The 21,041-nt window shown below is 48.4% G+C and overlaps 1 protein-coding gene across 1 annotated transcript in view; it reads right to left on the bottom strand.

Annotated features, from left to right (window-relative positions):
* The window catches only part of SMAD6 (SMAD family member 6), a 56,013-nt gene extending 35,208 nt beyond the window's left edge, over window positions 1-20,805 (bottom strand). The window contains exons 1-3 of the mRNA XM_081888629.1: window positions 19,833-20,805; window positions 8,494-8,550; window positions 3,862-3,939 (exon numbers count right to left, since the gene is read on the bottom strand). Coding sequence (XP_081744755.1) covers window positions 3,862-3,939; window positions 8,494-8,550; window positions 19,833-20,667 — 970 coding nt within the window. The 5' untranslated portion in view covers window positions 20,668-20,805. The remainder of the gene's footprint in view (window positions 1-3,861; window positions 3,940-8,493; window positions 8,551-19,832) is intronic.
* Between the last annotated feature and the right edge of the window lie 236 nt (window positions 20,806-21,041).

Genomic DNA, 21,041 nt, shown 5'->3' on the forward strand with positions numbered 1-21,041 from the left:
AGCAGCAGAAAACAAGCTTGCTCCACATGACAGTCCTTTAGGGTGTTCAAAGATGACTGTCATATCCTATACGGCTGAATCATGAGGGAACAGCGCAAGTGAAACCTTAGCTTGTTCCATCTTCAGGTTTTCTCCTTGTCCAGAATGGGCCTCAAACTCTGCCAGCAGCAAGGTGGGTGGGGCACTTTCCTGACGCTGGCAATGCGGCTCCTGACCTAGATGGTGCCAAGGAGGTCAGTACTGTGGTATCAGGACTCATCCAGTGCTCCAACTGGTGCACCCACACAGCCCCTAACTCACTGCCACCCTGCCTAGCCCAGGTAAGTAAAGGTGACACTGGTGTCAGGAAGACAGCTCCACCCCACAGCATGGATGGCTGAGACCTTTTGCTCTAACATAGTGATTCCCAAATTGGGTGGCACCCCCCCCCCAGAGGCAGGGATTACCTACTAGGGCACTAAGAGGCAAGGAGGTGGCAGGGGGGCTCTGGAGGTGCAAATGACCACCAGACTTTGAAAAGCTGATAGCACTGGATCAAGTTATTAATTTTGCTGGCCTAGTTAAGCAAACTAAATAGTTAATTGGATTTCGAATAAATGTGCAATTATTTGTTACTCTTTTGCATTTTATTGTGTTGTTATCTTCCTTAGTGGATTGTGCAAGCCACTATTCTGAAAGCTTTTTTATAGGGTAGAGCAGGGAACCAAGGGGGTGGTGGCCCCAAAAAGGTAAAGGGAGCCCGGACCATTAGGTCCAGTCGTGACCGACTCTGGGGTTGCGGCGCTCATCTCGCTTTACTGGCCGAGGGAGCCGGCGTACAGCTTCCGGGTCATGTGGCCAGCATGACTATGCCGCTTCTGGCGAAACCAGAGCAGTGCACAGAAACGCCGTTTACCTTCCCGCCGGAGCAGTACCTATTTATCTACTTGCACTTCGACGTGCTTTCGAACTGCTAGGTTGGCAGGAGCAGGGACCGAGCAACGGGAGCTCTGTTTAACCCACAGCGCCACCCGCGTCCCTTGATCTAACAGGTTACAAAGCAGCAATTGGATGTCTCAAGTCTAGCCAAATCTGCTTCACGAGTAACAAGATGTCAGTTTTGAGGGGGACACAGCTGAAAAACAGCCACAACAACACCAGCAGCATTTGAGGAGAGGACATTTGCCACCATCAAGCCCCTCTCTGCAAAGCATCTTCAAGTCACTACTGTCCCTGGTCAAGGTTCCTTGCATGTTTTAAAAGGAAGATGGAGGAGAAGTCGAAATTTTCAACCTCAGCTATGGGGTTCATTGAATTGTGTTAATTGCTTTGACCAATTTGACGCTGTCATTTGCTTTACTTACATGCTACTGTGTTTAATATCATAGTGATTGCCTTGCTTGTTGCTGTTTTAATGCCACCGTGGTTGTTGCAAGTTCAACACTTGTTGTTGGAAAAGCAGAACACAAACATTAAATCAAACCAGACCAAAATTAAACCAGTTGGGTATTTGACAACAACAAGCCACAGCAGCCAGGAGAAGATCCGTGAGCAGTGAGTAAAACCTGGCCACAAGGACTGCCATTTGTCAACTACTCGGATGTGATTATCATCTTTTTTCTGCCTGCCTTGAGAGAAAGCAGGATGTGTGCATTTCTGAATAAACAAATCACAGCTTCAGAAGAAAATCATGTGAATCTTCCAAAAATCCCACTTTTCTACCAATTGTCAATCTGGTCTGATTACAACCTTGCCGCCATGGCCACCCTATTTCCCTTTGCTTCTTTCCAAACAGGTCTCTAAATCAAGCTCCCTCAGCTTGGTGCTCTCCATATACTTTGGTCTGCAGCTGCCATGAGTGATACAAGGAGTTGTAGCCTAAAACATCTGCAGGGCATCGGGCTGGAAGAAGGCAAACTCCCACCTACCACATTAGGAAGGCAACAAAGAAATACTATACTTCCTGGTCTTTGCAAACTTGTTTATGGCTTTCTGCTGGCTCAAAAAACTATGGGAAATTGAAAGAGTGGGCAATGTATGAAGCACATTTTCAAAAGCAGTAGCCAGGACTAATTAAAACGTGAAACTTGGAGTTCCACAACAAATAGCAGGAGGAGTATGAGAACTTGATTATCCAAGTTTCCCTTGGGCAAACCAAGTCCTGCAAAACAGGAGAGATCATTTGCAAAGGGAACAACCGGTTGCCCGATGGAGCAGACAGACTGTCCCAGCGATCGCACGTTCTCTTTCTTCTTTTCCCCCAAGCCAGCAATATGGTGCGAGAGAAACTTCCAACTGACACCAAATTAGGAAAATATAACAGCAATTCACATGGCAGGGACATTTTTTTTGTTACAGCAACACAGAACTCCATCGTGCTCCATGGAAAACTAGATCATTTCCACTTTAAAATTTGAGCCAAGATTAGTTCCCAATATTTATGACAGTTTTTTTGAAGAAACAGATAATCAGATAAATGGAAACATACACACAAAGCTCCATTTGCAGAGATACTTAGAGGGCATGTACTGATTATGAAACAAAACTGGGTAGATAAAGGATTCTCAACTCTAGATTAACTGCCCCACCCCCAGTAAATACTCATATTAGCAACTCTGTGGCCTTCCAGGTGTGATTAGAACCAGCTGCACAAATATAAGGTGGGGGACACCTGGATTGCCAATAATACTTATGAAAAGGATCTAGGGGTCTTAGTGGACCACAAGCTTAACATAAGCCAGCAGTGTGATGCAGCAGCGGAAAAAGCTGATGCTATTCTGGCTAGCATCAACAGATGCCTAGTGTCCAGATCAAGGAAGGTCATAGTCCTGGCTCTGGTCTGCCTTGGTCAGACTTCACTTGGAGTACGGAGTCCAGTTCTGGGCACTAAAATTTTAAAAGGATATGGACAATCTGGAACGTGTGCCTAGGTGGGTGACCAAGATGATCAAGGGTCTGGAAACTAAGCCTTATGAGGAACCACTGAGGGAGTTGGGCATGTTTAGCCTGCAAATGAGTAGACTGAGGGAGATAACGATAGCAGTCTTCAAATATCTAAATGGCTGTCATATGGAGAATGGAGCAAGCTTGTTTTCTCCTGCTCCAAAGGCTAGGACCCAAACCAAGGTCTTCAAGTTACAATAAAGGAGATTCTCTAAACATCAGGGAAAACTTTCTGATACTAAGAACCGTTCAACAGTGGAACAGACTCTCTCGGAAGGCAGTGGCAGGAGGAAGACCTCCTTGGAGGTTTTTAAGCAGAGGCTGGATGACCATCTGCCATGTATGATCTAATTGAGATTTCTGCACTGCAGAGGGTCAGACTAGATGAACCTTGGGATCCCTTCCAACTCTACAATTCTGTAATTCTATAGGATGGCCAATGGTCAGAAATAATGCAAGTGGCCAGGCAACAGCTAGAGGGCCACAGGTTCATGGACACTGGCCTACACTGCAAGAGTAAACTGCTTTTAAACCATTTTAAGTGCCACAACATCCCATAGGGAGCCCTGGGGCCAGAGGTTTAGTGATGGGGTTAAAACCCATATTAAGAGATCCTGACCCCCCCCCCACATAACTGCAATTCATGGAGCCTCCTACACTACTTTTGGGTGTGTACCACACCTATGCCTTAATTTTCTCTTTCTATTCCATGGCAAGCAAAACCATTACCACATATCTTGGATAAAATTCTGAGGCTACGAAGCCCTGGGAAAGGTCCCTTTGATATACACAACCAACACCCCTTCATTTCCCATATTCAAATGAGCATTTCAACTTCCTGGATTATATTTCCCAAGAGAGAGTCAGTTTCTAACACTGAGTCTGACAAAGTTGCCCCAAAGAGTCCCTTGATTTCAACGCACTGAAAAATCTGCTAACCTGAAAATTCTCCAAGGGTGACATTGGGCGAGTTTGTAGCCTCTGTTTCAGTGTACGACAAGGTGGAATCTGAAAGATCTAGAAGCAAAAGTAAGAGAGAAGACAAGGGTTATTTCCTAGAAGACAGGCATCTTATTTGCAAAGACTCTGAAACCCAAGTTGCTGCTCACTCAAAACACAAAATACGCTGGCACACAAAAAAGCTTTCATTTCAAAACCAAATCTTTATCACCCTTTAAAGTCCTGCCGTGCCCTTTCTAGGGGGTCAATGTACATGTTGCCCTCTTTGTGAAGCCACACAAGCAAGGAAATCCCACTACTGGTTACTCAACCCGCCTGGAGCAAAAATGGAGAAGGTTCCTTGCGCAGGCCAGGGCTAGAAGGTGGAGACCGATGACCAATTTGCTCCAGAGAAATCAGTCCCCAAGCGGGAAATGGCAACAGGTACTGGGAAGCATGGAGTTAGGGGGTTGTTCTTGGGAGCACTCGATAGGATGGCTTGCTGGATCAAGGAAGTTGGCTCAATTCTCCCAGAAGACAACACAGGTGAAAGCATAGCCGTCAACTTACAGATTTGCAAATAAGGGACCAGCAGCCTCGAAAATAAGGGATCAGCAGCTAAAATAAGGGATTTTCCCAGCACAGGTATGTTCAGCTTCTGAGCCCCTCCGAGCCAAAGGCAGAAAGCCCAGCCAGCAGCCAAACGAAGCCTCAAGCGGTGGTTCCCACAGCGCATCAACCCGGCAAAAGGGATGCAGCAAGGAAAACCACCGTCACCTCTCCGCTGGGAAGCGCTGAGCAAAAGCGAGTCCCCAGGCAACGCGGCCGATTTGATTGGCACAAGGCATGCAAACTCCACCCCCTAGTCATTCTTAGACTCCTTATTGGGTGAGCAACACAGCCAAGCAACACAGTTGGAGCCTCCCTCCTCCCTGGCCAGCAAGGAGGGAGGGAGAGGAGCTGCTTCCTTTGAAACCCAGGAAATTTAAGGGACATCATCAATAAGGGACAGCAGCAGGGCACGGCACTGGGATAAGGGAGTTTCCCGCCAAATAAGGGATGGTTGGCAGCTATGCGTGAAAGGCAGACTGGTTAAGTACCCTGGAACGGGATATGGCAGGAATTGGGAAACTTAAGGGCAAATGAGGCCCCGCAGGCCTCTCTCATTGGTCCTCAGAACTCTCCCTAGGCCACACACCCTCACTCAGGCCACGCCCCTCAGCAGCACAGCTCCACAACCCATTCCTTTGCCCTTGAACTGAGATGATGGAGAAGTACAGAGAGCCTGCTTAGCCAGAAGCCCTAATGGGAAACACACAAGCAGGACCTGAGCACAAGGACCCCTCCTGTGGTTTCCAGCAACCATAGGAGCCAACTCCTAGGTGCCGAGGTCCCTTCAGCCCTCCCCATAAAATATTTGAGGGGGCTGCCCCCCCCGGTTGATGGGCATCCCGGGGGGAGTGTGCCGCATCTTGTGATCAATTATGTGGGGCAGGGCTTACCAATGGCACCCCCCCCCCAATAGTTTATTCATGTTGCCACCCCTGCCAGCAATTGGAAACATTGGAAGCCTTCCCCTCCATGAATATGTCCAATCCCCTTTTCAAGCCATTCAAGTTGGTTTGCCATCACAGCCTCCTGTGGAAGAGAGTTCCATAGGTTAACTTTGTGCTGTGGTTGGCCCCTGTGACAACAGGATGCTGTACTAGATGGGCCATTGGCCTGATCCAGGAGGCCTTTTCTTATGTTCATATATTCTCCATGAATTTGTCTAAAAGGCACTCACGTTGGTGACCCTCACTACCATAAACCTTTTCATCAACTAAAAAAAGAAATCTGGCTGTGCCAGAGGTTGAACCTGTGGGATCTTCTGCTTCCAAGGCCTCTTGAGATATGGTGGCCCCTCACCGAACTCCACACTAGCCCAATTTCCCTTTGTTTCATGTCCTTGCAGATCCAAGCGCCATTCACTGCTCCCCTTCCCTTTCCTGAAACACCGAAACTGCCCTCAAAAATAACCCAAGGTTGAGTGGATCAAATCAAACAAGTAGGAACTTGGGAGCGCCACGGATAAGGTTACACTAAGCCTCCAAACAATTCATCGTTACTATACTTAATTATCACTATTAAAATTCTTGAAGCTGTTTATTCTTGTTTCCTTCCTCCCTTCCTTCCTCCCCTGCTGAAACCAAGGAAACTTTGTTTTAACAAGTTAAAAGTCTTTGTTGATCTTTCTCCCTCTCTCCTCCACCCACCCCCACTTTGCTTGCACCCCTTTAATTAAAAAGGTGCTCTAAATGTTTGCTCCAAGATCAACTCTCTGTGTGCATCTCCCACCCCCATCCCTTTTCTTTTCAGTCAAACCAGCCTGGAAAGCTTCACTTCGCGTTGTGTCACTCAAAGTTCTCCGTCTAGGGAATGCAACTCAACTTGGTGCACTGCGTAGGTGCTCTGAACTACAACTCCCATCAGCCGCAGTCAGCACCTGGAGGGCACCAGGTTGGGGAAGGTATGAAGAAATTATGACACCTCCAGTGCAGAAATATGCAGGTGGCCCATATGAGGATAGAACCCACAACCCTGGTATTATCAGCACCACGCTCTAAACAACTGAGCTAGTTCTCCTCCATCTCATTTAATCCTCACAACAACCCTGTGAGGTGGGTTAGGCTGAGAGGCAGTGACTGGTCCAAGGTCTCCCAATGAGCTTCATGGCCAAGTGGAGATTTGAACTCTGGTCTGCCAGATCCTAGCCCAATACAGTGGTACCTCGGGTTAAGTACTTAATTTGTTCCGGAGGTCTGTTCTTAACCTGAAACTGTCCTTAACCTGAAGCACCACTTTAGCTAATGGGGCCTGCCGCCACACCACTGGAGCACGATTTCTGTTCTCATCCTGAAGCTAAGTTCTTAACCCAAGGTACTATTTCTGGGTTAGCAGAGTCTGTAACCTGAAGCATATGTACCCTGAAGCGTATGTATCCCAAGGTACCACTGTACTCTAACCACTACACCACACTGGCTCTCATACTTCCTTGAGCAATTGATGTGCACTGTTATAGTTCTATTGCTTTTGTTATTGTATTCCATAATATGTACTATGCAACAAATCTTTAAAATAAGCAGTTAATATTTTTTTTAAGTCTATACAGTGATACCTCAGGTTAAGTACTTAATTTGTTCCAGAGGTCCGTACTTAACCTGAAGCACTATTTCTGGGTTAGCGGAGTCTGTATCCTGAAGTGTATGTACCTGAAGCGTATGTAACCTGAGGTACCACTATATTGGTCAAATACACATTTTCCTTGTTATGTTCTTAGGAGGGTTCTCGTGAAGAGCCCTGAACTTTAAAATGTACCACTATACCATTGCATTTGGTGACTGCTTATTGGCAAGGGGTGTGGGGTGGGCTGCACATGACCCGAATTCATGATTCTTGACTTTGCATTCCCACCTAACTGACCAGCCTACCAACCCCAAAAAGCCAGAGGCAGAATCGGGCACTCCATCCACTGAGGTCTGTGCTTCAATTCCTCAGAGGTAATATATACTTTGGAAGGCCACTCCTTTTGGATTTCACCAGCTTTTAAAGTAGGTCATTCCCCCCCCCCAATTCCCAGCTTCTTTGACCATTTTTCCTTTGCTTGATTTGGGGGGGAAGGTGGAACAAGGAGAGAAATTAAATCCCAAGCATCTCACATTGCTGTGTTTAAGGGAGGCTTGTCACCTTTGCTGTGGCCAGATTCTTTTAACAGATTCAGTTTTCCCTTAGTCGGCAGAGCACGAGACTCTATCAATCTCAGGGTCGTGGGTTTGAGCTCTATGTTGGGCAAAAGATTCCTGCATCGCTGGGCGTTGGACTAGATGACCCTCAGGGTCCCTTCCAACTCTACAGTTCTATGATTCCCCTACTGCTGCACTGATCTGTGGGTGGCAGACAGACAAAAGGCAACCCGCCTGCAACTGTTGGGACTTTCTGCCTACCGTACAGTTGCCAATAGCTCAGGTGCCCTATCAGTGGAAAATGTGGTAACCAAAGATTATAAAGAGAGGTTTTTTGGGGGGGACATTAGCTCAGTAGCAGAACGTCTGCTTTGCATGCAGAAGGTCCCACACAGTTTCAATCTCCAGAATCTCAAAGCAGGGCTAAGAATGCTCTTTGTCTGAAACCCCGAAGAGTCTCTGTCCCTGTACATCCCCAAGAGCGTTCCTGGGATCTTCTAGGGAAGCACTTGGCCCAGAAGCACAACTCATGCCAACAAGTCATTGTGCCTTCAGGGTGCAACCCTGTGGAACTTCCTCCCACCAGAAGTCAGAAAGGCCCAGTCCCTGCTGAGTTTCAAAAGCCTGGTTAGAACAATTTCATTTCAGGCGGCCTTTGCACCACAAACGCTTTTGTTCTGAGATTTTAGATTTGGGGAGTTTTGTTTGTGTTTGGGATTTTGTCAATCGACTATTTTTGTTGTTGCAAGGCTACACTTTGTGAGGCCTAAATGGCAGAAAGCAGGATTTAAAATAAATGAATGAGATGGGCTTGGCCTGCAGCAGATTTTGAACATTTCGCGTGAAATCACAACAAGACACACAAGTCCAGGATTCCAGCAATGTGCAGGAAAAAAAGAGAGATACTTACCCAGTGGCTTTTGCTCGTCATTTGGAGACAGCCGGGAGTAAGGAGGGGGTGGAGATTCTGAAAAACAAGGAAGACACTGATTAACAACCCCTGGAAGTTTAGGTTACAGAAACATTTGCCCCCACACCATGGAAGGAACCATTTGGCTGAACTTATGGTGGAAATCTCTCTCTCTCCTTGTTTTTATGGAGACACTGGGCACCATTACTCACTCTTAAAACCATAGGTAGGCAAACTAAGGCCCAGGGGCCGGATCCGGCCCAATTGCCTTTTAAATCCAGCCCGCGGATGGTCCAGGAATCAGCGTGTTTTTGCATGAGTAGAATGTGTCCTTTTATTTAAAATGCATCTCTGAGTTATTTGTGGGATATAGGAATTTGTTCATTCCCCCGACCCAATATAGTCCAGCCCCCCAGGGACAGTGGACCGGCCCCCTGCTGAAAAAGTTTGCTGACTCCTGCCTAAGACAAAGCATTTATAAGCACATCACAAAGTATAGTTATTTAACAACACATTACGCCTCAAGGTGCTGGGTGTATGCTATAAAATGGGGAGAAGCGCTTTCATGGACCACAATGAACTAGAATTGGGTCTTAAGGAGGCCACTGGCTGCAGTCCTTAATCCAATTTACTCTGCTGTAGTCCCATCAAAGACAAGGAGGGTACTCTGGCCAGGTTCACTGGGAATACGATACACTTCGTGGCTAGCAAACTCCTGCTCCTAAAAAGGCACTAAACACCTGTTTGCTTGGGAATAAGAATCACTGCTTTTTCAAGTTCCAGAACTTCCTCATTAGGGCTGGCCGATATATCGTCCAAAACCCCGGTTTGAAGTTCACATCATGATAATTGTTTCATAATATTTTAGCTGGCAATATATCGCGAATCACAATGTGTGTAGGGGCTAGGTCAGGAATCCCCGGCCTTCAGCCCTCCAGATGTTTTGGACTACAATTCCCATCATCCCTGACCACTGGTCCTGTTAGCTAGGGATCATGGGAGTTGTGGGCCAAAACATCTGGAGGGCCACAGGTTGGGGATGCCTGGGCTAGGTGATAGCTGGTTTTCAACATTGTGATAACTCACCAGCTAAACATTGCAATGTTATCAGGAGCTAAACCTCACAACATCACCTGCTAAATGCTGCCATCTACCACAATGTCTGAAATAAGGATAGAACAATACAGAGGCGAACAGGACAATGTCCTGGCAAAAGCTACTACTTAGGGGTCTAAAACGGATAAATGACAATAGTACTAATAATCAAACACTCGGTTTCATCAGAAGGCATGCAAAATGCATCCCAACAGGACTTTGGGTTTGGGGCTTGGCTACCAAATGGTGGTATACAGGACAATCCAAAGTACAGCAATGAGTCATAGTGAATACATATAATCTGGGGCTGCCAAACTGCCAGCAGGCCTACTAGGTGGCAGAAGCGGCAGTGGCAGAAACAGCTTGCCATGACCGCGGTACGTGGCAGCAGCAGCAGCGACAACCTGCAAGGCGTGGTGAGACAATCAGTGGCAGCCTGCAAGTCCTCGTGGCGGTGATGGGAGTTGGGGGCAGTAGCAGTAGCAGTAGCAGCCTGCAAGGCCTCATGACAGCAGCACAAACAGTAGTAGCAGTTACCAGGATATTGTCCTGTTCGCCTCTGTGTATTTCCTTTCTTCTTTCAGATATTGTGATATATTGATATATTGTGATGCTTAGCTGGTGATATATCGCGATACAGTGGTACCTCGGGTTACATACGCTTCAGGTTACATACTCTGCTAACTGAGAAATATTACCTCAGGTTAAGAACTTTGCTTCAGGATGAGAACAGAAATCGTGCGGCGGCAGCGCAGCAGCAGCAGGAGGCCCCATTGGCTAAAGTGGTCTTTAGGTTAAGAACAGTTTCAGGTTAAGAACGGACCTCAGGAATGAATTAAGTACTTAACCCGAGGTACCACTGTACTGAAAACCCATTACTGTATTGTCCAGTCCTAGTCCTTATCAGTGTACAATGAGAACTGAGTGTTTACTTGAAATTTCAGGGCAACTAACTCTCAACATTGGTGCTCCAAACAAGACTGCAAGCTGAGGGAACCAAACTATGGAAGGGCATCAACACCTCAAATTTTTAAAAGAAATTTTCAACTAGTTTATTTCAATTTCAACTCATCCTACCAGCCCAAAGGAAACCTGGGAATTATAGTTTTCAGAGGTGCCTGAAAATAGCCTGTTCCAAGATCCAAAGGGTGAGAAATTATGCGGTTTCTCTAGGAGTCAAGAAAGTCATCTGTAGAGTTTTGACACTACTGTGGAAAGAATCCAGAACAACACTGTCACATTTTTTTAAAAGCTGCATTTTGGGGGTTCTCTTTCTTGGGAGGTGTTCAACAACGGCTGCTTCCATCCAAAACCCTCGACACAAAGTCAGTGCACATTTGTTACAAAGAACACGGTACTCCGTGTTCCAGTGATATTTGAGAGAATATTCGAGAGAAAGAAATTCCATCACTCCCTGTAGGAAAGATCCAAAGTGAATGGGGATTGCAAAACAAAGAGAATTAAGGAAATTAAGGAAAGCTGACTTGCCAAAAAAAGGGGGGAGATTCCCCGCTCCCCTTGCAGCAACACAACAGAATTAAGAGAGAGAAAAGCGCACACACAGAGAGAGAGAGACTCCTGTCAACCAAAGAACAAGATCTAGGATCCTTTTCCAAGTCAAGTTTCTTAGACAATTTAATTTCTACGTGAACTGAATTCTATAGTTAGGGCAACAGAAAATTCAGGTTCGTAGAGCTGGTTTTTCCTTCTCTTAAGGAGTTTCAACAGGAAGGCAGGTTTTGCTGTTTTTTAAAAAAATGGGAAAAAACCCAACTTGCAATAATAATAAAAACCCCCAGAAGTTAGGAAAAGGGGCACTGCAGCTTTAAGAGAGGCAGTCAGATAAATTGCCAGTCAGGCTGGCGCCAGCAAAATGCAAACTGCATATTATCACCACTTCTTCACCTAAATAGCAAGAGGGGGGAACCTGCTAAGGAAAAGAAGGGAGGGAGGGGGGAAGGAAGGGGGTGCTTTTTAAGAACAACTTGAAACTGATCTCGGTTGAAAGGGGATAATGCCAGGCCAAAAGAAAAAGAGACTTGTGTGTTTGTGCGTTTCTCTTTAACTCCCATTTTCTTTTGCCTGAAGAAAACCAGTGATTTTCTATACATCCCCTCCAAAAAGGTTAAGTCTCCTTCGGCATTGCCGAAAGGGCAGTAATTTTGTGGATACGGTTACTACCACCGAAAACAAAAAATGCAAAAACAGGCAAGGCAAAATTTGCCTTTCTAAAGAGAAGGAGCCTGCGATGAGAGTTAAGCATACTTCCTTGTGTGGCGGCTCTTACTCTTGTGCAAATTTACTTTAGGGCTATCTTGGGAAAACAAGTCCAAAGCCTGCTCAGCCTTTTCTTCCCACAGAGTTTTGCTTAATTTAACACGTGTTCGCGGAAGCCCCTTTGGGAATCAAACTCAAACAAAGTGGATCTATATTTTTTTAAAATGCCACCAAGCTGTTTGTTTGCTTTTGCTGGTCTTGATTTCTACAGTTCCAGCGCCTGCTATCAGAGCAGAAGAATGAGATAAGGGAGAATCTTGGATCTCCTTCTTTCCAAATGCTTTGGTGAACGCTAACTATTCCTCTGATGGAAGCAGAAATGGAAGGTGGCGTTTGTGTGTGAATTTGGTCCAATGGCAACAGAAGGGGGGAAAGGATCCTGGATGTTAAAAACAACAACAACACTGATGGGAACTATACTTCAAAACATCTGGGGGGGGGGGACACCAGGTTGTAGAAGGCGCCATCCTGCCAAACTTTGTCTAACACGGCCCTTTTCAAAAACACACAGTAAGAATGCGCAGAAGATGGTGTTTAGGGATGAAGGGAGAAATCTCATTTGCACTACTCTGTATTAAGTTACAGGGAGTACAAGGGCTGCCTACTCTTACTTCACCCTCCTGGCATCCTATAGACCCCATGGCCACAGGGAGTGAAGGGGGCCAGCCAAGGGAAGCCAGCCTCTCCCCCCCCCAACCCCACCTCAAATTGCAACCCCTGATGCAAAACGTTAACCCCTTGCTGCCTGGAGCACACCATCCATTGACGTGCTCTGCTGGGATCAACAGGTGTTGCTGGTGTTAAGCGGTGGGGAAATCTGCACTCTCTTGATGCCTCAAGACTTCCACTAAAGGAAGCTGGGAGAACTGGGCAAAGGTGAGAAGGTGAGGGTGACCGCAGCCTGCTTCATCTGGGACACCCAGGAACCCACCCTGGGGTGCAGGTAAAAATATGGGCATAGGAAACGGCCTCAAACCAGTCAGACCACTGATCTGTCTAGCTCAGTACAGTGGTACCTCAGGTTAAGAACTTAATTAGTCCTGGAGGTCCGTTCTTAACCTGAAACTGTTCTTAACCTGAGGTACCACTTTAGCTAATGGGGCCTCCCACTGCTGCCACGCAATTTCTATTCTCATCCTGAAGCAAAGTTCTTAAGCCAAGGTACTATTTCTGGGTTAGCAGAGTCTGTAACCTGAAGCGTCTGTAACCCGAGGTACCACTGTACTGTCTACTCTGACTGGCAGGGAATCACCAGGGTCACAAATATGGGCCTTTCCCAGTCCTACCTGGAGATAGCGAGTAGTGAACATGAGACTTCCAGCCTGCTAAGCTAGTGTTCAGCCACTAAGGTGAAGACAGCCCACCACACAGCCCCCGAAGCAGAAGAATGGGTTACTGTCTCCTGCCTTGAAGAAAATTAATACCATGTTTTGTCTAGCTGATTGTCCAGATTTTCTATGATTTTTATTACATTTACATCCCATCCTTCCTCCAAGGAGCTCACGGTGATATATAGTGGTACCTCGGGTTAAGTACTTAATTCGTTCCGGAGGTCCATACTTAACCTGAAACTGTTCTTAACCTGAAGCACTACTTTAGCTAATGGGGCCTCCTGCTGCTGCCGCGCTGCCAGAGCACAATTTCTGTTCTCACCCTGAAGCAAAGTTCTTAACCTGAAGCACTATTTCTGGGTTAGCGGAGTCTGTAACCTGAAGCGTATGTAACCTGAGGTACCACTGTACATGGTTCTTGCAGTCGTCCTCACAACAACTCTGCGAGGTAGGTTACACTGACAGATAGTGACTGGCCCAAGGTCACCCAGTGAGCTTCACAGGCAAAAGTGAATGTGAATCCCGGTCTCCCAGGTCCTATTCCAGCACCCCACTTGCACTCATTCTGCATTAGTGAGTGGCAAGAGGGTTCCCACACCTGGGGCTTCGCGGTTCCCACACAAGCACAGAAAAGACGCAGAATTTGGGTCTGAATGCAGAATTCAGCACCCGTGTTTCTGATCCTGAACACTCTGAAAATAATAATCATAAACAATATTCTCTGGAGCTCCATCCATCGCCATGTTATAATCCTCACGACAACCCTGTAGGGTAGGCCTCCATTTGCATTTTACAGTTCTGAGGCTGACAAGAGAAGAACTTGCAGAATTCATAGCAGGAGGGATCTGAACAGAGACTGGACTCATTGGTTACACCAGCTTGAAAGTTTGTAGAGGACCATACCTGGGAAATGTCTGCAGCCAGGTGGGGGGCTGAACAGGATTCCCACCAGCTGTTTGGCACAGCATCTGCTTTGCATGCGGAAGGTTGCAGGTTCAATCCCCAACAGCATCTCCAGTTAGGACTGGGAGAGCACCCTTCCTTAAACCCTGGAGAGCCATTGCTGCCAATCAGTGCAGACAATATAGAGCTTGGTGGACGAACGTGTCTGATAGCTTCCCTACGTCGGGTCACAATTCCTTGTTTAGAGCCAGGCAATGAGTGGAGCATTGATCAGGGTGACAGCGATCTGGAGAGGGGAGGAAAACGGCCTGCTTCCCTGAGGACAAATATCACTGTGACCAACACCACTGTGACCAACATTACCTCTTGTCACACAGGGAAGGGTCCAGGAGAGCCTTCATCCCTAATACAACCATGAAGAAGTAGACAGGCTTCGATTTTCACCATACATTTTTTGAGCTATTCTTACCCCTTGTGAAATACAGTGGTACCTCGGGTTAAGTACTTAATTCGTTCCAGAGGTCCGTTCTTAAACTGAAACTGTTCTTAACCTGAAGCACCACTTTAGCTAATGGGGCCTCCCATTGCTGCTGCGCCGCCGCAACACTATTTCTGTTCCCATCCTGAAACAAAGTTCTTAACCTGAGGTACTATTTCTGGGTTAGCGGAGTCTGTAACCTGAAGCGTATGTAACCTGAAGTGTATGTAACCTGAAGTACCACTGTAAACTTTGTCCCAGTTTTTGTAAAAAGGAGGTGAGGAGGTAGACCTTAATTGCACCACTTTAGAGTGGAGGTTTACCATACAAAATGATCCTTGCGTTTGGTTTACCTGCAGAAGGTCCTAGGTTCAATCTCTCTAGGTAGGGCCAGAAATATCCCTAACCTGAACCATGAAAAGCAGCTGCCAGTCAGTGTAGACAATACTGAACTAGACGGACCAATGGCCTGACCCAGCTGCAATTTTCTTTGTTCCTTAACAAACAAACAAAAAAACAGACTCCCTGGAGATACAAAGGAAGCCAAGATGGGAACTCTTTCCTCTGACATCTTGGGTTTTTTTGTGGACAAGGAATCTTTTTTTTCAATCATGCAAGCCCCACCCTGCAACCTGAGGAGGGACAACTCTTACCAAGCTCATCAGCTGCTTGTGAGAACTAAGTCTCCCTTGCAACCGGATAACCAATGCCGATTTCATTCGTCACTTTGAATACGGCCACTGAGTGGCAAGATATGCATTTCAGACATGCAATAACTATAAGTAACATATAAAGTTTAAACTCAGCAAACAGGTTTCCAGTGCAGCCTTTGATCCAGGGAGATGATGCAGCTTTCTAAGTGGGCCAAGAATCAGGTGTCCTGTGCGTGCGCATGTGAATGGGCGACCCAGGGACTTTTTCATCTATTCAGATACAAGGCTTCACACGAAATCTGCCCGAGTCAGCAAATGCACAGCAAAGATGCATGAATCAGAGAAGGGATGCACATGCATGTGTGAAACAGCCCTCGCTCGGACAATGCTTGACATCAGTCTTCAGCAAACCCTTGAGGCAGACAGAGCACAGAACAAACACTACACTAGGGTGCTATTCAATAAAGGCCTGTGTTTTAGTACGGCATTACCACCTGCTGTCCAACACACCTGGTTTTTGACATGCGTAAAGTAAAGCAACGGGACGCGGGTGGCGCTGTGGGTTAAAGCCTCAGCGCCTAGAACTTGCCGATAGAAAGGTCAGCGGTTCGAATCCCCGCGGCGGGGTGCACTCCCGTCGCTCGGTCCCAGCGCCTGCGAACCTAGCAGTTCGAAAGCACCCTCTTACTAGCGGGAAGGTAAACGGCGTTCCGTGTGCTGCGCTGGCTCACCAGATGCAGCTTGTCACGCTGGCCACGTGACCCGGAAGTGTCTGCGGACAGCGCTGGCTCCCGGCCTTTAGAGTGAGATGAGCGCACAACCCTAGATTCTCTCAAGACTGGCCCGTACGGGCAGGGGTATCTTTACCTTTACCTTTAAAGTAAAGCAAAGCAGTATTTTAATTTAAGAAAACAAGAATGTGCCAAATGTGTGTCCGTGTGTGTATAATACTATATAAGAGATCCCTGTGTATATAAATAGACCCTGAGTCCTTTCCCTAATTTAAGCTACGATCTATTCCAAAAGAGGGAGGAATTGAAATATGAGCAAAGGTGCTCCGTTGCCAGTTTTGCTTTGCTCCAGGGCTTTTTGGCTGGTAGACCTTAAAGCATCTCTGCATTTATATATATATTTTTCAAAGCCCCAGCTAGCATGGCCAATGGTCAGGGATGGTGGGAGTTGTAGTTGAAAACATTTGGAACATTGAGCCCAACCCACTTCCCTCCTTGGTACTCACAACAGGAGGAACCAACCACAATCCCTGGCTTTAGTGTGATGGCAGAACTTGGGACCATTGTTTGTTGTACCCCAGGCAAACCATAATGATAAACCAAAGTTTGTTCTCGCCATACCAGTCATGGTTTACTTGAGCTAAACAAACTATGATCCCTGTGAGAAGAGGATGCTGGACTAGATGGGCCATTGGCCTGATCCTGCCGGCTCTTCATATGCTCTTACAGTTCAGATGTAGTTTCAGGAATGATGCTTTGTTTCCTTCCAACATGAATGGGGAGGATCAGAGTGGGCACAATGTTCTTGTGTAAACCAAGGTTTCCAGCTAGACATGATGTGTCACCTTGGCCACCATATTCAGCTGGCCTTTCCCCCGTGTTTGGCATCGTTGAAGTGGATTGTCCTCCTATATTCTCAAGGAGTGTCTCCACCCCCATTGTTCAGCCCGGACACTGAGGTCCAGCACCAAGGGCCTTCTGGCGGTTCCCTCGCTGCAAGAAGTGAGGTTATAGAGAACCAGGCAGAGGGCCTTTTTGGTAGTGGCACCTGCCCTGTGCAACGCCCTCCCAACAGGTGTCAAGGCAATAAACAACTATTTTACTTTTAAAAGACAACTGAAGGCGGCCCTGTTTATGGAAGTTTTTAATGTCTGATACTGTATTGTTTTTAATATTTGGTTGGAAGCAGCCCGGAGTGGCTGGGGAAACCCAGCCAGATGGGTGGGGTATAAATATTAAATTATTATTATTATTATTATTATTATTATTATTATTATTATTACGCTGGCCACCAACATGGATGGCTTTAAAAGAGGATTAGACAAATTCATGGAGTTTGAGGCTATCAGTGAATGTCAAAGGTAGTTTGCCTCTGTATGCCACTTGCTGGAATCGCAGATGGGGAGAATGCTGTTGTGGGCTTTCCATAGGTATCTGGTTGGCCACTGTGAGAGCAAGATGCTATGTTAGATGGGCCTCTGGCCTGATCCAACAGGGCTATACTTATGTTTTTATCTCTCACTCTCAAAAGTTGGGATACAGGCCTGGGCACAGCATGACGTCTCTGGCTTAAATTCTTTAACTATGTTGGACCAAAAATACTCTAACCAGTGCGCTTTCCACACTGCGCCTGTCAAAATTGCACAACAGCCCTGTCAACACTGAAAAGGAAAATCAGTTCAACTTCCAAGGGCCGAGCACCAAACATCAACAGATCTGGGCCACACAGAACCTGCAAGCTGCTCTGCTCTGGTAGTAAATAGCCACTTGCCACAGGTGGCGCAATAAATAAGGACCACTTCAGACAAGCATGTACATCACTTGATTTCTCAACACTGGACCACCCTCAGCTGGAATACTGGAAGCTGAAGATGCCCTCTGACTTCCGCAAGCCTCTGGCGACATTTTACAGTTCTCTTGAGGGCCCCTGGAACTGTGATGGTGCATCCACACATGCCGGTTGTTTTATCTGATGCCTGTGGTTTCTAAGTGAACCAGGTCTTGATGAGTGGCAGTCGGATGTCTCCACCAACTTGGTATGGGAAGCCCTGAGTCTGAGGAGAACAGGAAGCTCCTGTGATGCTTCCTTCACAGATGCAGGCCACCATTGGGTGCTGCAGTTTTCAAGTGCAGGACCTGCACATGTGAATCAGCCCTAGGGTGGGAAGGCGGAGAGGTCTCTGGTTCCATGCATTTGCGTGAACCATCACCATTCCAAACCTATCATCCCCAAAGTGGCCTGCAACTTGTAGTGCTCATGCGGTGGACAAAATAAGTTAGGATCAACATTCCTGGCTTAAGAAGGAAATGGCTAGAAGTTGTTAACCATAAACAGAGAGGTACTGTGTGGCTCTCGGCGTCCTGGAGGTCACACCCTATGACTTCAACACGATGCACCATAATCCCAGAATCCATTCTGCACATGCTCAGATATGCAGGGAAGGGCTGTAGCTCAGTGATAAAGTATCTGCTTTGCACGCAGGTCCTATGTTTAATCTCCAGCTAGGGCAGAGGAAAAGACTCCGGCCTGAAATCATGGAGAACCACTGCCAGCCAGTGTAGACAGTAGTGAGCTAGATGAACCAGTTTGCTATGTTCATTCCTATGTTGCTACGATTAGGTACATATACAAGATTATCACTAGACATGGCACTTTGCAGAGTTTCTCACACACAAAAATTCAGGTCCTTGCCCCAAGGAGGTTCCCATCATGTCACATGTGCCAAGCCTGAGATCTGGCACTGAAAACTTGTTTTCAAAGCAGGCTGAGCGCCTCTCAAATAAACAGGGTGATAAAGAGATACAAAGGCACCGGAATTCTGCCGCACCTTCCAAGACTAACAAAGATTGTTGTGCACCAACTTCCACAGGACAGTCGTTACATCTGGCAGTTTGAGCCGACAGCCGTCGTCATGCTCTCCAAATGGTGTCAGACCCAAATTCCAATCATCCCTGACCACTGGCCATGCTGGCTGGGAGTTGTAGTTCAACAACCATAGCCCTATGAAAGGGCTGGAGCTCAGGGGTAGAACACCTGTTTTGCATGCAGAAGCTTCCAGGCCCAATCCCTGGCATCTCCAGGAAGCCAGGTGTTGTTGGACAACAGCTCTCATCATCCCTGGCCACTGGAACTGATGGGAGTTGTAGTACATCAGCATCTGGAGGGGACCACATGGGCTACATTGAGGCAGATGGACACAAGTCTAACTCAGAAGAAGGAAGCTTCCTATGTACATCTGAAGGGCATCAAATTGGTTATCCATGCCAAACTACATCTGCTCACCTTTGAGATGCCTCCTATGGCAAACTATTCTGGAAGTTGCTTCTGCCACTCCAGGCAAACTTTTACACTTGCAAAAACATCATTCCCTCTTGGTTCAGACCAAAGATTCATCTGACTTAGAGATGGGGAACCGCTGGTCTTGCAGACACTGTTCAACTGCAGATCCTGTGATCCATGGGAGCGGGGAACCCAACAGTGTCTAAGGGCCACAGGTCCCCTATCTCGGATCTAGGCCAGCATTATGGATCCCATAATGCAGCAATCCCCTTGATTTCAGCCACACAGGTGATAAGATTCTCCCCATGTCGTTTGCCCCCAGCAACTGAATTCAGAAATACAGTGGCTCTATCTATGGCGCTCCTATTCAGCCACCATGGTCAAAGTGAGAGAATTTTCACCAAGATGCCTGTGCATGTTGATTTTCAGCACTGAATACTTCAAATGGGAGGGGGTGTAACTGTGGATCCTTTATGAAGTTGCACCTTCCCCAATACTCGAGTCCCCCTCCCTGAACTGCCTCAGGACATCCCAGCTGCCCAGCCCTCCCGCGCCCCAGGTGGCCCCGAGGCAATCGACGGTGCTACTAACCTGGCCCGCACAGCCTGCTGAAGTGATAGGGGTTGCAGCACACCGTGGGGCCGTCGGGGAGGCCGAAGTTGCCGCACTCGCACAGGGGCTTCAGCTCGGCCGGGTGCTGGAGGTCCGGCCAGCGGAAGAGCTTCCCCAGCAGGAGGTGCGGAGGAGCCGCTTGACCGCCCAGGCGCACCTCGGCGCGGGAGACGAGGACACAGTCACTGGGCATCCCGCCGCGGGACTCGACGGCTTCGAGGAGGCTGTCGAGGGAGCGCTCCTTGAGGCGCTTCAGGAGTGAGTACGTGACGGCCTTGAGCTCCTGCTCCAGCAGAGAGAGCCTGGAGCGCCCTTCCCGGGCTGGCAGCTCCCGGGGCCGGGGCGAGACGGCGTCAGCGTCGGCGTCCCTCTCCTTGAAGAGGCAGCAGGTGACGGTCATGCCGTCGCTCTCCTGCGCCCACCACGGGCTGTCCCTTTCGAGGCCGCCGTCGGAGCCGCCATCCTCGGCGTCCTCCCGCGCTGCTGCTACGGCCGCTGCCTCCTCTTCCACCTCGGGGGGCGCCGGAGGGTCGCCCTCGCCGTGCGCCATGGACCTCTCCAAAGCGCACGGCTCCTCGACGGCGCCTCCGCCGGTCACCGCTCGCCTGCTGCTCGCAGGGGGCTTCTCCGGGCTCCTGCCGTCGCTGCCCCCTCTCTCATGGCTCTTCCTGAGGCTGCCGGTGCTACTGCTGGTGGAGCCGCCGCCGCCGCCACCATCTCCTCCTCCTCCCCCTCCTCCGACGCCTTCTCTGTCGGGGAGGACCCGGCTTCTCCAAAGTCGCCGCACAAGCCCTGCCCGTTTGGACCTGAACATACGCTTCGCCCGGCCGCGGAGCTGCTGGCCTTTCCTGGCTCCGGGTCAGATCCTCCCAAACGAGGGCCGCATGAAGGAGACCCAGCAACGACGGCAGCGGCGCCGGCGCCCGGAGCAACCGCGGGGGCTCCTCGCCCGCCCGGCCCAGCCACTCGCCCAAAAGCGCCGGCCGGGCAGCCACATGGGGGAAGAAGGCAGCAATGGCATAGAGCGGAGCCCCGCAGGCCGGCGTCCTGGCGAGCGGGGGATCCGCCGCAGTCCGCCCCCTCGGCCCTACATGGAGCCCCGAGAGCCAGGAGGGGACGGGGAAGGCTTGCCGGCCCCCCTCCTTGCGAGGGAGCCCTTCCACGAACAAGCGCGCAAGCAAACAAAAC

Source organism: Podarcis melisellensis, assembly GCF_964234715.1.
Source record: "Podarcis melisellensis genome assembly, chromosome: 14".
In the NCBI taxonomy this organism is placed as follows: domain Eukaryota; kingdom Metazoa; phylum Chordata; class Lepidosauria; order Squamata; family Lacertidae; genus Podarcis; species Podarcis melisellensis.